Consider the following 13294-nt stretch of genomic DNA (forward strand, 5'->3'; position numbering starts at 1 on the left):
GGAATGCTATGTCTATACTTATATCATGCAAGTGCCTTCTTTATTTTTTTCAGTCAATGCAATAAATTTCAACACACTTCACATATCGTTTTGACGTAATCTGTGATCTATTACTAAGTACCGCGGCACCATGGAACCTATTTTAAATAGAATGAAAGATGATTAAAGATTACTTTAAGACCTATATTAAGGGAAGGATCATGACTTCAAGTCATGTTTCAAATGAAAGACTTTGAATGTTTAAAATAATCGCTTAAATTTTGTGATGTATGTTGTGGCTAACGAAGACAGAAGACTCAGAGGGTTGGTCCACTTCAGGGCAGTCTATCAGGGTAGTCCATGGACTGGGGATCAATATATTGTTGTCGGAATGTTTGGGTCTTTCACGGTGATAACTCTTACTCGATAAAATCTTAGCTGGTTATTGCAAAATTGTCTAATAATACATGACAAGGCAAAATCAGTCAACGAACCTAGTTATTCATCGAGCCGGAGTTTATTCCAGTTACCCAAGCATGGAACGATTACCAGGATTGCAAACCCCACCCTCTCGCAATGGCATATTATTCAATCGCACATTACTTTTTAGCTTCTTCTTTATTTTTCTTATCAGTTGGCTGGTACTCACGTATACTTCTGAGAAAGTGGAAGCAGTCGGAGGGTAGTGTGACTTTAGTAAACAATACAAAATTACTGTCAACCATCATGCCAAGACGTCTCCCATCAAGTGATTCATAAAAAGAATCTCTGTGCTCTCTCTGATCTCCTTTCTCTACGTAATCAGTGGCGTGGCCATATTGCCGGTTTTTGAGGTTCCCTTCACGGCCACCTCTGGAAAGGACAGAAGTTGAGGTATATGATACAACTTGATAAGCGTTTTTAATAGGTTATTGAGGTTAGATGGCTATCCGGGCCTACAAGGCCAAGAGCTAAGTCAATGGTGTATATTTTTCGTTTCCAAAGGAAAACTTTTCTAACGAAATATTTTCGAAAATAAAGAAGTGATTGCTTTTGTCCAAAAAAATTATGAAAATTTGACTCAAACCAAGCTCAAACAGCATATCGTTCGATGGATTGATTGACGTCAGGTGTATGGATTGACCTAATGCCACAAACATGAAAGTGTCCGCTGGTCTCTTTTCTCGCAGGTTCAAATCACGGGTTAATCATCTCAAGAGAGTCAAAGAAAAGTTTGTTTTGGATAGACCTTGAACGCAAAATAGTTAGGGGGCGGCGGATTAAAGAGCTACTTTACCTTCATCGATGGGCCAAAACTGAAATTAAGGGGAGGGAAATCTCCAAAAGTATCGAGAAATGACGACGCATTACTCAAACGCTTCTGGTGGCTCGGAAGAGCAAGTGCATCTGATGAACGATGAAGAACACGAGTCCGAGAGTCCTCAGTCTTCCCGTCTAAATCGGAAGAGTTTGGTGATCTTTTTTGGAATTACAGCGGTAGCAGTAGCGTTAGTAGTAGGAACAGTTATGGTGTCTTTATATTCTGGTAAGCGATAGTTATAGACGGAGAATCTTTGAGTTAGGATGCGAAATTCAGCGCTTTTAGAAAGTGTTTTGCATAACCTAACGATAGTGCCGCGCTAATTGAATCGCTCAGAAGATCAGAGCCAGGTGTTCATCAAGAAATTTGCAATTGTGTAACTTCAAATTTTGCTTGTTATTCCAACCTTGATTTGTTAATGGCGTATTCTGTTTCTATTCTTTAACTCTGTTTTACCAGGGGCATTTTATTTCGGCTTGATCTCTGTTTTGTAAGTTGATCTTTTCACGCACTCACTTGTGATCGAAATACACGGAAGAGTCCCTTCTCTTCGATTGTCTTCGTCGATGAAGTTATTGCTGTAGGAGGGAATAGTCATTTGTGGTTTAAATTGTCCTCCTTTTCTAATTTATGGCTAGGCTTTTTATATCCCGTAAGCGGGGAGTGAAAATGTTCCCTGAAAAGTAGTTCGATCTAGTGGAAGACACCAACCCACCTAGCGAAGTTACCTGTAAAGTTTCATGTTTGGTTGAATCTATACAGTACTTTTTAACCAACACCCGCAGCTTGTGGTTTTTTCCCGGGATAGGTTACCATTTCTGAAAGACGAAATAACATTAGTTTGTTAAGGGGGGCTCGGGGGTGTTAAATTAGTTTACAGTGCCTTTACACAATTCTTTGGGATCTATTTTTTGTCATCGCTTCTGTGAAGAAGAATTTTGTTCAGCATATCACGGTTCATTATGAGCTCCGTCTATCCCTCTTTTTTGTGGTTTTTTTTTTCAAAATGAAAGGGAAGTATTTGATATTTTTCGCATCATATTTTTTTAGTTTTACCAGTGATCAGCGAGAAAGTCGTTGGTCACGAAGTTTTTGATTTTGAAAACTTTTATGTTTATGTAAATTTGATTTGAACACAGAAATAGAAGCCAAAAACTTGATTAACTTTATTTTATTGAGAGAAAAAGTGATTACAGCTAATTTTTACATTACATAGTAGGGACAAAGATACAGAAGTAAAAGATGAAAGACGTTTCTGGGACAACTTCAGCCTTAAATCAATTGAAATTGGCTGAGATATGAATATTCATATCTCATACAAAATAAAGTTGGGGGTGTTCTGCAGCAATTCATTATTTTCATGAATAATGATAACATAGAGTGAAGATTATAGAAGTTGAGAAGTTTTAAAAATTTGTTTATGGATTTCTAATTAGGAATAGTAGTCTTATGACTCGAAGCGGTCAAAAAGGTTGCTGGTAATAATCATTGTGAATACACCTGAAGTGAAGGAGAATCATATGTCTTGCAAAATAGTCATTTCCTTTGTTTATCTCAGTGTTGATCCTTCAGGCAATCCACGTCAGAAGTGATGCTCATTAGAAGTGATCTACAGCAGGAGTGATCTAAGTTTTGAGACGAACTAAGGGGCAGATATCTTCGAAGAGTTTTTTCTGGGTTGATTAAATTGGTGACAGCCATTAAGCAGTGTCATGTATTCAGAAAGTGTGACAGAACTTGATAACATTTGAGCATATCATGAACTTGCATGTGAATCTATATCAACTTGATATGCAAATTTAAGGTAAAAAGCTAGGATTTCTTAAATTTTCAACAAGGGTTATGTTGCAAGTTTAAGTAAACTTAATACAACTTTCACAAAAGACTGCCCATCACACATATCAAGATAATGTGGCTGTACTGCAAGCTCCATGTATTGCATTTTTATAATTGAACTCCTGAATAATGTATTGCTTGGGGAAAAAAAAAGTTTGTTAAGAGTCAAGTCTAAAAGTCTGAACCACCTATTTTTGGGGGCCCTATATTTAACTCCGGAATTTCTAAAAATATGAAAAACAAAACTCAACATGCAAAATTGCTTGGTAGTTATATACAGCTCAAGATAAGGGGACCAAAATAGAAAGAGCACATAAAACACTGATAGTGTGTGCCTAAAAATCTATGTTTACTAGTATTGACAGATAAGCATATGCATCTATTCTTAAGGGCAATTGAATAATTAATAGGTATGAGTTAGCCAATTGTTTTCTCTATTGTAGTATGATCATTGATTATCTCAATGGGCATTGTATTTGGATAAAAACTAGTGGTTAAGCTGCACTGATTGTCCGTTGATTGTCTTGATTCTTTCTTGTGTTTGTTTGTTCACTGCTGTAGTCTTTAGTCCTGCTAACTTATCATAGTTTTTGCTCACCAACCAATTTCATCACATGCTTAAAAAAAATTGTACATATAAAAAATAAAACCACTAATTGGGGACTCTTAAATTTCTGAAAATATGCAAAGCAAGCCACATGAAGTGAAAGTACCTAGTAGATATGTCTTATCAAGTAGATATGAGCAGCGTACCTTAGCAACAATTAATTAGAGAATTGCTTCAATAGAACTGAAGAAATAATTGTTTTCATGCTTGCTGTGATGCTACAAGGGGACAGGTGATAAAAACAAAAATATTCATAGTAAAAAAAAACTATTTGGTGAGATGGGCACATCCTGGACACTGTGAAGAAAATTGTTGTAGTTGAAGAGAGAGAATTTTTTAGTTTGAATCAGGGAATTATATCTAGTAAAATGGAAGATATTTTTCTTACCAGGATGCCACAGACAACAATAAATATCTCACAATCATTTCAAAAGGGCCCCTTGCCAACGCATTATAAAAAGTCTTTGTGGAAAATTTGATAACTGACAGCAGCACATCATGGAAGCTTTGAAGAAAACTCTTTTTTATGAAGAGAGAGCATTTAAGAGTTTGAATCACCAGTAGTAGAAACCATCGCCTAGCAGAAACCATAGTAAAACTAGGTATAGATATATGAGACTCGAAATAAGGGGTGGTTAAAAGATACTGTCTAGTCAGGATGAGAGTTTGTTTGAATAAGACTCTGGTTTTGTGATCATTTTGATTGGTCATGGACAGGGCGTTCAAATTAAGAAGTGGGAAAATTGATATATTCACATTAATTGCGGAAATGATTAGCAGTTAAATCATGAAATATTGTAGCGGCTTGTTGTCAGGAAAAAGGTGAACACAGATGTTTGTGGTTGCCAGGAGGGTTCATAGGTTTGCATGAATAACACATAAACATCTACATCAGTTGATAGGTCAAATAGATATCACATTAATCAACATCTGCTATGAACCCACAATTACAGTACTGTTTCAATTGTTGTGTAGGATGGGAAGATTTACTCTCAAAAGAAGTTTAAAATTCCTTATTCATAGCAAGTGTTATCATCTTCCAAATCATGAGATAAAAATATATTGTAAAATGCTTTGAATTTTATGATTACAAGGTTTCTCTCAATTTTTCTCCATTTGGTGATTGAACATATACAATATGTGCTGACAAGTGGAACATCTATCTCATGGTGCTACTTGTCAAACAGGGATGTGCTAAATGTCTGCTTATACTGCAAAAAATAAGAAAAAATAAATTCCAGGGTGACTGACGGTCCACATTTATCAGCTGAAATAGTAACTTTTTATTTCTTTTATTGTTGCTCCAGCATCTGAATGTACTTTTAATTATCAATTTATTTGTAGTCTTCTAGCATTAAATGACTTCCGCAGATGTCTAAGACTAACAGTATTTTTCCCCCAATGGTGATGTATTTTATCAATTTACTCAGGCACCAATAAGTATGGGCTTTGCTGTTGTATGTGACATTGAATTCTTCAAGAGATCCCTCACCTGAAGTGTGAGCGTATGCCCTATTCGTTTTGAATGGAACTCAAAATGCTAATTACCAGAACTGTTTTCACACTCAAGACATGTGGAGAAGAATGTAACATAATAAGAGTACAAGCCTTAATTCATCTCAAGGCAAATTTTGAAAACTTGCAACTTACAAAAGCCTGTGCACAGCTTTAGCTGGCCAACAAAATGTCATATCAACAGAATATCATAAATCTTTTCCCATCACTGGCACACTGGTTTTCCTGTGTTCAATTTGCATGTGGTCTGAAATGTCATGAGGCAAGAGGCTCCAATGGTTTCTTTAATGGTAAAGCACAAGAATTGGTAACTTTCTGACTTGTTTGCTTGAAGCTGAAAACTCTGGCAAAGAAAACTCAAGTCCACAGCCACATGACCAGTAACACACACACACACACCCATAAACAAAAAAATCCCCAAATGGAGTTGGGAGTGACATCTGCTAAAAACAATATATGGAGGTTTCATTGACATTCTCCTTGTCAGCCTCACATGTCCAGTTTTCTGTCAAATAGAAATAATTTCATCCTGTGAAAATGCGTCCAGTGAACACCCTAATACTCTTTAGCAATTAGTTTTTGAGCATACAAGGGGATATTTTTGTCCTTATTGGCCAATACTTCAAAATAGATATTTTTGATATTTTGGTGGGTACGTTAGAAATGAGACATGACTGCTGGTATTTTTTTGGCCAATCAACATGACTGACAAGTGTCTGGAAATTAAGTAGATATATGGTATGATGAATACACTCTGATAAACACTTATAGCTGGTTGGTAATTCAGCTGGAAAAAAATGGTAGAGGAAGTACAAGTCTGAGAAAAGTGTGAATAATTGGTAAAAAGGCTTGGTCACTTGTCTCTATCTATGCAAACGATACATGTTTGAAGATACAGAAATAGTGAACCCAATATTGAAATGTGTTTTGAAAGATGGAGAGCCATCTCTCCTAGGACCCAAAACTGCAAGGAGGTTAAGTTAAGGCAGAGTGGCAGATCTTAACAAAGAGTAACTGTAAACAAGATGAGATGACCAGGCATGCTGTACACAGTGAGCATGCATGAGAGATATCTGAATTGGTATTTACAAACATTTCCATTGCAATGCACAGGGGTATGAAATAGGTAGAAACAATTCTATGTTTTTAAAAGTAAAACAAAGAATTTAAATAATTAATTAATAATAAAACTTTAATTGTGAGACACTGTATTAAGAACCGTCAAATGTACTTCTCTTCACAACAGCTTTCTTCTGGGAATCTTTTAACTTGTAAGAGGAATTTATTATACTGTGCATGTTATATTCAATAATCACATTTCTGTTTCTTTTTATCTCTATAGGTAAAGGTGAATCTTTCCCAGCTAAAATGGTTCGAAGTGCAGATAAGTTTCATTTTCAAGATATTTTCAGTGGTCGTTTTTCTCCAGCAATGTATTCATGTGACTGGGTAGATGGTGAGTTTTAATCTATTTATCAAGTATTATAACTTCACTAATTCAAGTTTACTTAAAATGTAGCTTATTAAGTAAGGCCCTGGTCATAAGACAATTTGAAAATAATAGGCCTGTTACTTGTGGGACTATTTCAGACTGGCAAGCCAGAGCATCTTGATTTAATTATACATAGTGTACTCATTGGATAATGGGGGATTTGCTTGGATTTTGACTAATTTTGACTTATTTATCTTAAAGCAATTTTTGCAGCCCTTATTGTTTTGTCATTTGGTTTATACTAGTAAAATCAACCTACAGTGGGAGTCTTGAAAACATATTAATTTATGTGGTTAAATTAAGTTGTGGAGTCAAAGAGATGGTGTGCATGAGGAGTGGTCTTCTTATTCCCATGTGCACTTTTGTTTGTGAATTACACAATGAAGTAAACACACTGCGGTCAATTCATAGGCAATACCCATTTGTTCAAATGAAATTCTACAAAATTAAACATAGGCATGCTATGCATGCAAGAGTTATATTTTTGGGTGGGTGGATTAATTGAAACATTTTAAGTGATGTCTACATTTTTACAAAAGGAAAGAGTATTAACATGGAAAAGAACAAAAATGTTGAACTCACACACAGGTATTTTGGGGTTGATTGTGTGTGTTGTGCAAGTAACTGTAACCAAAAATAAACTGTACTGTCGCCAGGGATACCTGTTAGTACAAAATGTAGACTGCAGACTGCAGAATGCACTGAGTGCAGACCGGATACAAAATGTAGACTGCAGACTGCAGAGTGGGTACAAAATGCAGACTGAGAATGAAAAGTTTTTTTTTCGTCTGGTATGTGAGAACATGTCATCTTACAACTTACTGAGCGTCATGCAATCACTTTTCTGTGATCAGCTTTCACAAGTATGTGCACTATTGTGGAATATTCCTGGCCCATTTCTTGATCAAAATTGTTCTTAATATAATTTCAAGCCTTCATATAGTCTTATCACTTTGCGTGCAAGTTGGCTGGTGTGATGTCTGTACAGATTTTACCAACTTAATAAAAGTAGATGTAGATGTAGGTGTAAATGAAATGTCACTATTGAATATTACTGTAATTTCCAGCTGTTTACCCACAGGTAATCTGTTGATTTTGCATTAAATGTGCACCACTGCAGGTAATAGGGAGGTGTGGGTTATGTGACAATTTCAAAATCTACCAGTAGAATTGAAAAAAATTATCACCAACATGCATTTCCACCTCTCAAATGAATTTTGTTGTATTAAGAGTGCCACAAAGCGGCATTAAAACATGATGCATAATTATTTGCATGACAAACAAATTGCTATCGGCATGCGTGAAAACAAAACCTTGATGGTGACAAAAATAATCCAAAGATATCCATCACATCAGTAACAAATTTTCATTTAACACTGGCTTGAGCTAAAGAGAATTTTCCTGTTTTAAGGGACTTGTTAGGCCCAATAGAACCAGAGATGTCAATTTTTTTCAGAAATTGCTGACAGTACTTTATAATTCAAGTTTTAACACTCACCCAACTTTTGCCTTCAAAAAGGCACTGAACGATCGCTTGCACAAAATGTGCCCACAAATTTGCATTTTGTTAAGTATGATATGTTGAGATTTGAGCATGGGCCACTAGTGTTTTTACTGTATAATTTTATCAATAAAATACATGCTAACATTGACACAGAATTGTGCACATGTCTGAATTTCTTTGACCTTTAAACTCGACAAAGACTCTTTCAAGTTTTCAAAAGTTAGATCAGACAACTTTTAAAAGACTGAAATGTATCACCTTAATGTTGAAATAATAAAGTTGAATAACATAGCATGCGGGTTATCCATCAGTGCGGGTAATCTGTTAACTTTTTTTTTAGCCGTATGCAATAATTGGCTGGTGAGGGTAATTGGCCATGCAGGTAAATGGCCAGAAATTACGGTAACAAGGGCAATATTCAAGAAACAATTGACAGCTTTGCATGTGGTCTGTATTATCGTCTTTTTAAGCGGTATGTGTTTATTTTGTTGACTAAAATGTGGACTGAGACCAAAACTGTTCCTTTGACTTGAAATATTTTCAACGTTAGTAGATCACATCATATTACCTTACCTTACCTCTATCATTATTATCATCCCAGATAACAGATTCAAATAAACATGCTAATGATGGTATCTGAATTCGCCCTTGCCAAAACATAAATGAATCCACAAGATCACTTTCTCCAGGCATTGAAAAAATTTCCATTTGTCCAGTGTTCTCAAAATTACCCTTGAAACAGCCAAATAATTTCCCTCAACAGCCAATAATGACACAAAATCCACCTTGCAATAGGCTTACAACTGTTCAAACTTCTAACATCGAAAGACCTGATCCAAGAGAAATGCACCATGAAATTGACTGCAACCAAATTAAACCATTAAAGAGAGAACTCAACCATCTTTTGTTGAAAATCATTGTTAAATGAAAACACCCCTTAATATTGCATATCAATCAAACACAATGTCACATGAGGGGACAAAGCTTCATAGGAGCCACACAAAATCGCCCGTTGTTAATTTTAATCAGACATTCATCTAGAGATAGCATCAAGCAAACCAATCCAGAAAAATATAATTTGCACACTTAACAAATCATGAATCTTGCAACACAGCTTGCCATTAAAGAACTGCTGAAAATCAAAATGTTTGTTGCAATTCATGAACACCACAAGCAATATTTGATTGAAAATTTTTCCACTTACTCTCGTTGTGAAGGAACAATAACCATGATCATGCTACAGTGCACAGAACTCCATTTTCTTTTGAACAACCATCCACCATTTCCACAGCATGAGAAACACATTTACGATAGGTAAGCTGATGTCTTTCATCCATCCAGTAGTATTGCATTTGTCATAAAGTGCAGTAAAACACATGTTAAAAACACAGAAAAGCAGCATTTCTTATTCTAACTGATGATTCCATTTTACGAATCCCACGCTAATTCTTTGAAATTTGAACACCCCTCAAACCAAAGAACAAAAACGGCGCTCTGATTGGTGCAAGATACATACCCTCGTATGGCGATCTGATTGGTGCCAGATACACATACCACTCTATATGCTAACATAGAGTTTTTTTTTTCAATAACTCAAAAGTGAGTCAGAAAATGTGTATTTAAACAAATCACAAAAAAGCTCCTTGTCCACCCATGGCATTAAAGAACTAATCTTCACTGAAGTGTCAAGCAGTCCTTTTCCATCCTGGATCTACAAGAACACATATATTTTGCACTATTTGATGAAAATTTTAAACCATTTGAATTTATGTACAAAATGTACAAGTCAATATAAAATTGAAGCCAAAGACTCTGTTTTAAAGTGAGAACTTAGTGTTGCGAGGACGTTTACCACAGGCTGAAATATGAGACCCAACCAAAGAGTCTACCATGAACAATTTTTCATGTAATGTGGGAAACAATAGATTGAAAGATGATGTTCCTTTATTCAGAATCTTCGGGTTGATATTGATGATTTTCTTAGGAAAATTGGAACAAGTAGACATTCAACCAAGGAGCAGTTAGGGTTCTATTAGGATAATTCAGCTATGAGTGATTGTGGTTGCAGAACGACATTCATTGCATTCTTGAGCCATTTGTGCTTTCTGTTGCAACCAGAGCATTATTTGATCATCATTAGCAATTTTGTTTGTTAATAATTTACTCACAGACGGTTGATTTTGGTTTAGTAAGGATGTGTGAAATGGTTTGCAGACAACTGTTTACAGAATTCTCATTAATTTTGTTGTCACAAGTCATTTTATATGAAACAACTTGAAACATTTCATTGATGTTTGAACAAAATATTTTTCTGAGGTTTTCTGTGTTGATTTATGTTATGAGTCCTGAGGTAACTAGTGTTTCATCCTGTCAGTGAAGTGACTCCTCTCTCTCTCCATGTGAATGACTAACCATATCCTATTACTGAAAGAGAAACATATTAGGTATACGCTGTGGGCAGTGTGGTTATGTTTTATTTTGATTGGAATTTGTCAAAACATTTAACAAATAAAGAAGCCTTGACTGCGCTTTGTTCCATTGTAAAGCACGCAGGATGCAGCTAGAGCATGAAAGAAGTATAGGAAAAAACACAAGACATAGTCAAGTGTTTCTCCCCACTTCTTGAGTGCTCTTAAACTGCCTCCTAAGATTTCTTGGGATGACAGTGCCATAAAACTTGGCTGCTGTGACTGATGTGGCCTTCCGCTGAAGGCATTGGAAAGGATATCAGAGAAAACTCTTGGTTGTTTACTTGCAAAGTGGCTGATGTAATTTCTGAGGCGTGTTTCATAGCAATGATGGGAGATTGCCATTATGAGCTAGCTGTGATGGACCTCAGCATTATTGCAGTCACTCTGACACCATCATGATTAGTATGAATTTCACAGTTATGCCAGTTTGGCTGTACTTTTCACCATTCCTGTTTTGTTTTTGAATATGAAACTAAATATACTACACTAGCATTAGCTGTGTTTGATTTTTATTTAAGAAAAGTCCAGGAAATGGTGGGACATAGTGCAATTTGGCAGATGGTGTGACAGCTTTCGCTTTCTTGCTCTATGTTCTATACTCTGATAGAGCAGGCTGTTTCAACCAATGACAGTGCACATTATATTTGCACTTCATCATAACATAAATTAAACAAAATATTTAAGAGTGGACTTGTAATGCCTTAAACATCATCCCTGATCATTTTCAGGTGGTGCTTATGCAGGTTTTATAGGTTTTAGGTTATAATAGGTTGTACGGAGAGTCCATTATAACAACATTTGACTTACAAATTTATGTTTTATTACAGATGATAAATACATAACTTCCACACAAGATGGATTTGTATTAAAAGATTTAACCATGAATAAACCAGTTGTTTTACTAGATGCTGATACAAAGGTGATTATTAGATACTTGTGTTGTAATTGAGCTGGATTTAGACTTCATTAGTTACTGTCCTCTACAGTGCATTTCACAGAATGTTTGACAAACAATTGTCCTTTCTTAGTGGCACACTGCTATTTTATCTGACAATGAAATAGAGTTTTTATTTATAATTATGAGTATCAGCTTGTCAGTGTACTACTGTACATTTTTGGTCTCACCGCTTTGATTCAGGGCTTTGTTCTTCCAACAGTATCAAGCATATTGATAACATCATCATTATTGGTTTTTTGATTTTTCTTTCTTTCCTTTTAACTTCAGTATCCCCTCCCTTAAGAAAACATTAAAAATTTTTGCAATGGTTTGGTTTGGTCTTAGTTCTAGTCTTTAAATTTGGGGTGGTTTTTTCTCTCCTAAGCAGCTTAAAATATTATTCTGCCTGACTAAACTTGGAATTGCTTTTTCTTGCAATGTAAAGGGCTGTCTTTTTTTACCAAAGCAAGGATGCTTAAAAGATAGTAAACTTCACCTGCAACAAACTTGTAACTTTCCAACAAAGTTTTGTGTGAAATTTACAAATGCTTTCCAGGTTTTCAAGTTGACTAACAACTACAAAATAAAATTGCCAACTTTGTAGCACAAACATCTGGAATTTCAACCAAACTTTGACGACCATGTGCCAAAAGTTTGGAAAAAGGCATAATACTTCCTGCTGGTTCAGTAGATCCCAAAAACTTGCCTTGCAGCCTTGTGCACTATCAAGTCAGCCAATCAGATGATGGTTTTGTATAAGTGAAAAATCTTAAGCTAATTATATTGTATATTGCTTCATGATCTTTTAGCTTAACTCTGAGTTAACTTAACTCTGACAATATGTGTTGTACAAATCAATAAATTTTCCTTTTTAGAGAAAATTGGGGATCCACAAACATTGGTTTTCACCTGACAGAAGATACATTCTTTATATTAAAGATCAATTACAGGTAAGTTACACATCAGTTGTCCATAAGTTATGAGTTGATCTTTATTAATTTAAAGGTAATTAATTACCACACTGGTATTATACCACACTTCTTCAGCCAACAGTTGTGTGAAAAAGAAGGGTTTTTATTGATGTTTTAACTTTGTTGTTGTATCTTTTTTCATTTTCTTTCTTTCTTTCCTCCTTTTTCTTTTAGCAATACAGATATTCATTTTTTGCAAAGTATTATGTGTATGATCTCGTGAATAGGTATGTATTTCTTTCTTGAATTGTTAGCCACCTAACTTGAAAGTGGCAGAAATAAATGAAAAGCAATAATTATCTTTGATAACAACAAGTTTAGGATGTACATTTAGCTAAGACTTAAAGTAAATCTGGGCACCCATCAGCATTTTCTTTATGTTGTTGGTATTTTCATTCTTTAGTTGATTTGAGTCTAGGATTCAATTCATTTTATCTGCAGAGATATTATTCAAATTGATCCTGGGAAAGGAGAAGATGCCAAGAAAATACAATATGCCACGTGGGATGAGAGTGGAAGTAGTTTGGTACAGTGATTAATTTAACGAATAGATTCCAAGTTGCCATGCGTCTGTTTAGTAATAGATCACCGATGATGTCAAAATGTGGTAAGAACAAAAATGTGGCACACGAGGTGCAGCCAAGTGTGTCACTGATGTTTGTACTGCATTTTGACGTCCTCT

At 35.3% G+C, this 13294-nt stretch overlaps 1 protein-coding gene across 2 annotated transcripts in view; it reads left to right on the plus strand.

Annotated features, from left to right (window-relative positions):
- Nucleotides 1–1131: 1131 nt before the first annotated feature.
- The window catches only part of LOC113677330 (dipeptidyl peptidase 4), a 28933-nt gene continuing 16770 nt past the window's right edge, over nt 1132–13294 (plus strand). For both annotated transcript variants that reach the window (XM_027194134.2, XM_089192991.1), the window contains exons 1-6: nt 1132–1504; nt 6580–6693; nt 11532–11623; nt 12517–12591; nt 12787–12839; nt 13054–13138. In XM_027194134.2, coding sequence (XP_027049935.2) covers nt 1315–1504; nt 6580–6693; nt 11532–11623; nt 12517–12591; nt 12787–12839; nt 13054–13138 — 609 coding nt within the window. In that variant the 5' untranslated portion in view covers nt 1132–1314. The remainder of the gene's footprint in view (nt 1505–6579; nt 6694–11531; nt 11624–12516; nt 12592–12786; nt 12840–13053; nt 13139–13294) is intronic.

Source organism: Pocillopora damicornis, chromosome 14 (assembly GCF_964200805.1).
Source record: "Pocillopora damicornis chromosome 14, jaPocDami1.2, whole genome shotgun sequence".
Taxonomy (NCBI): Eukaryota; Metazoa; Cnidaria; class Anthozoa; order Scleractinia; family Pocilloporidae; genus Pocillopora; species Pocillopora damicornis.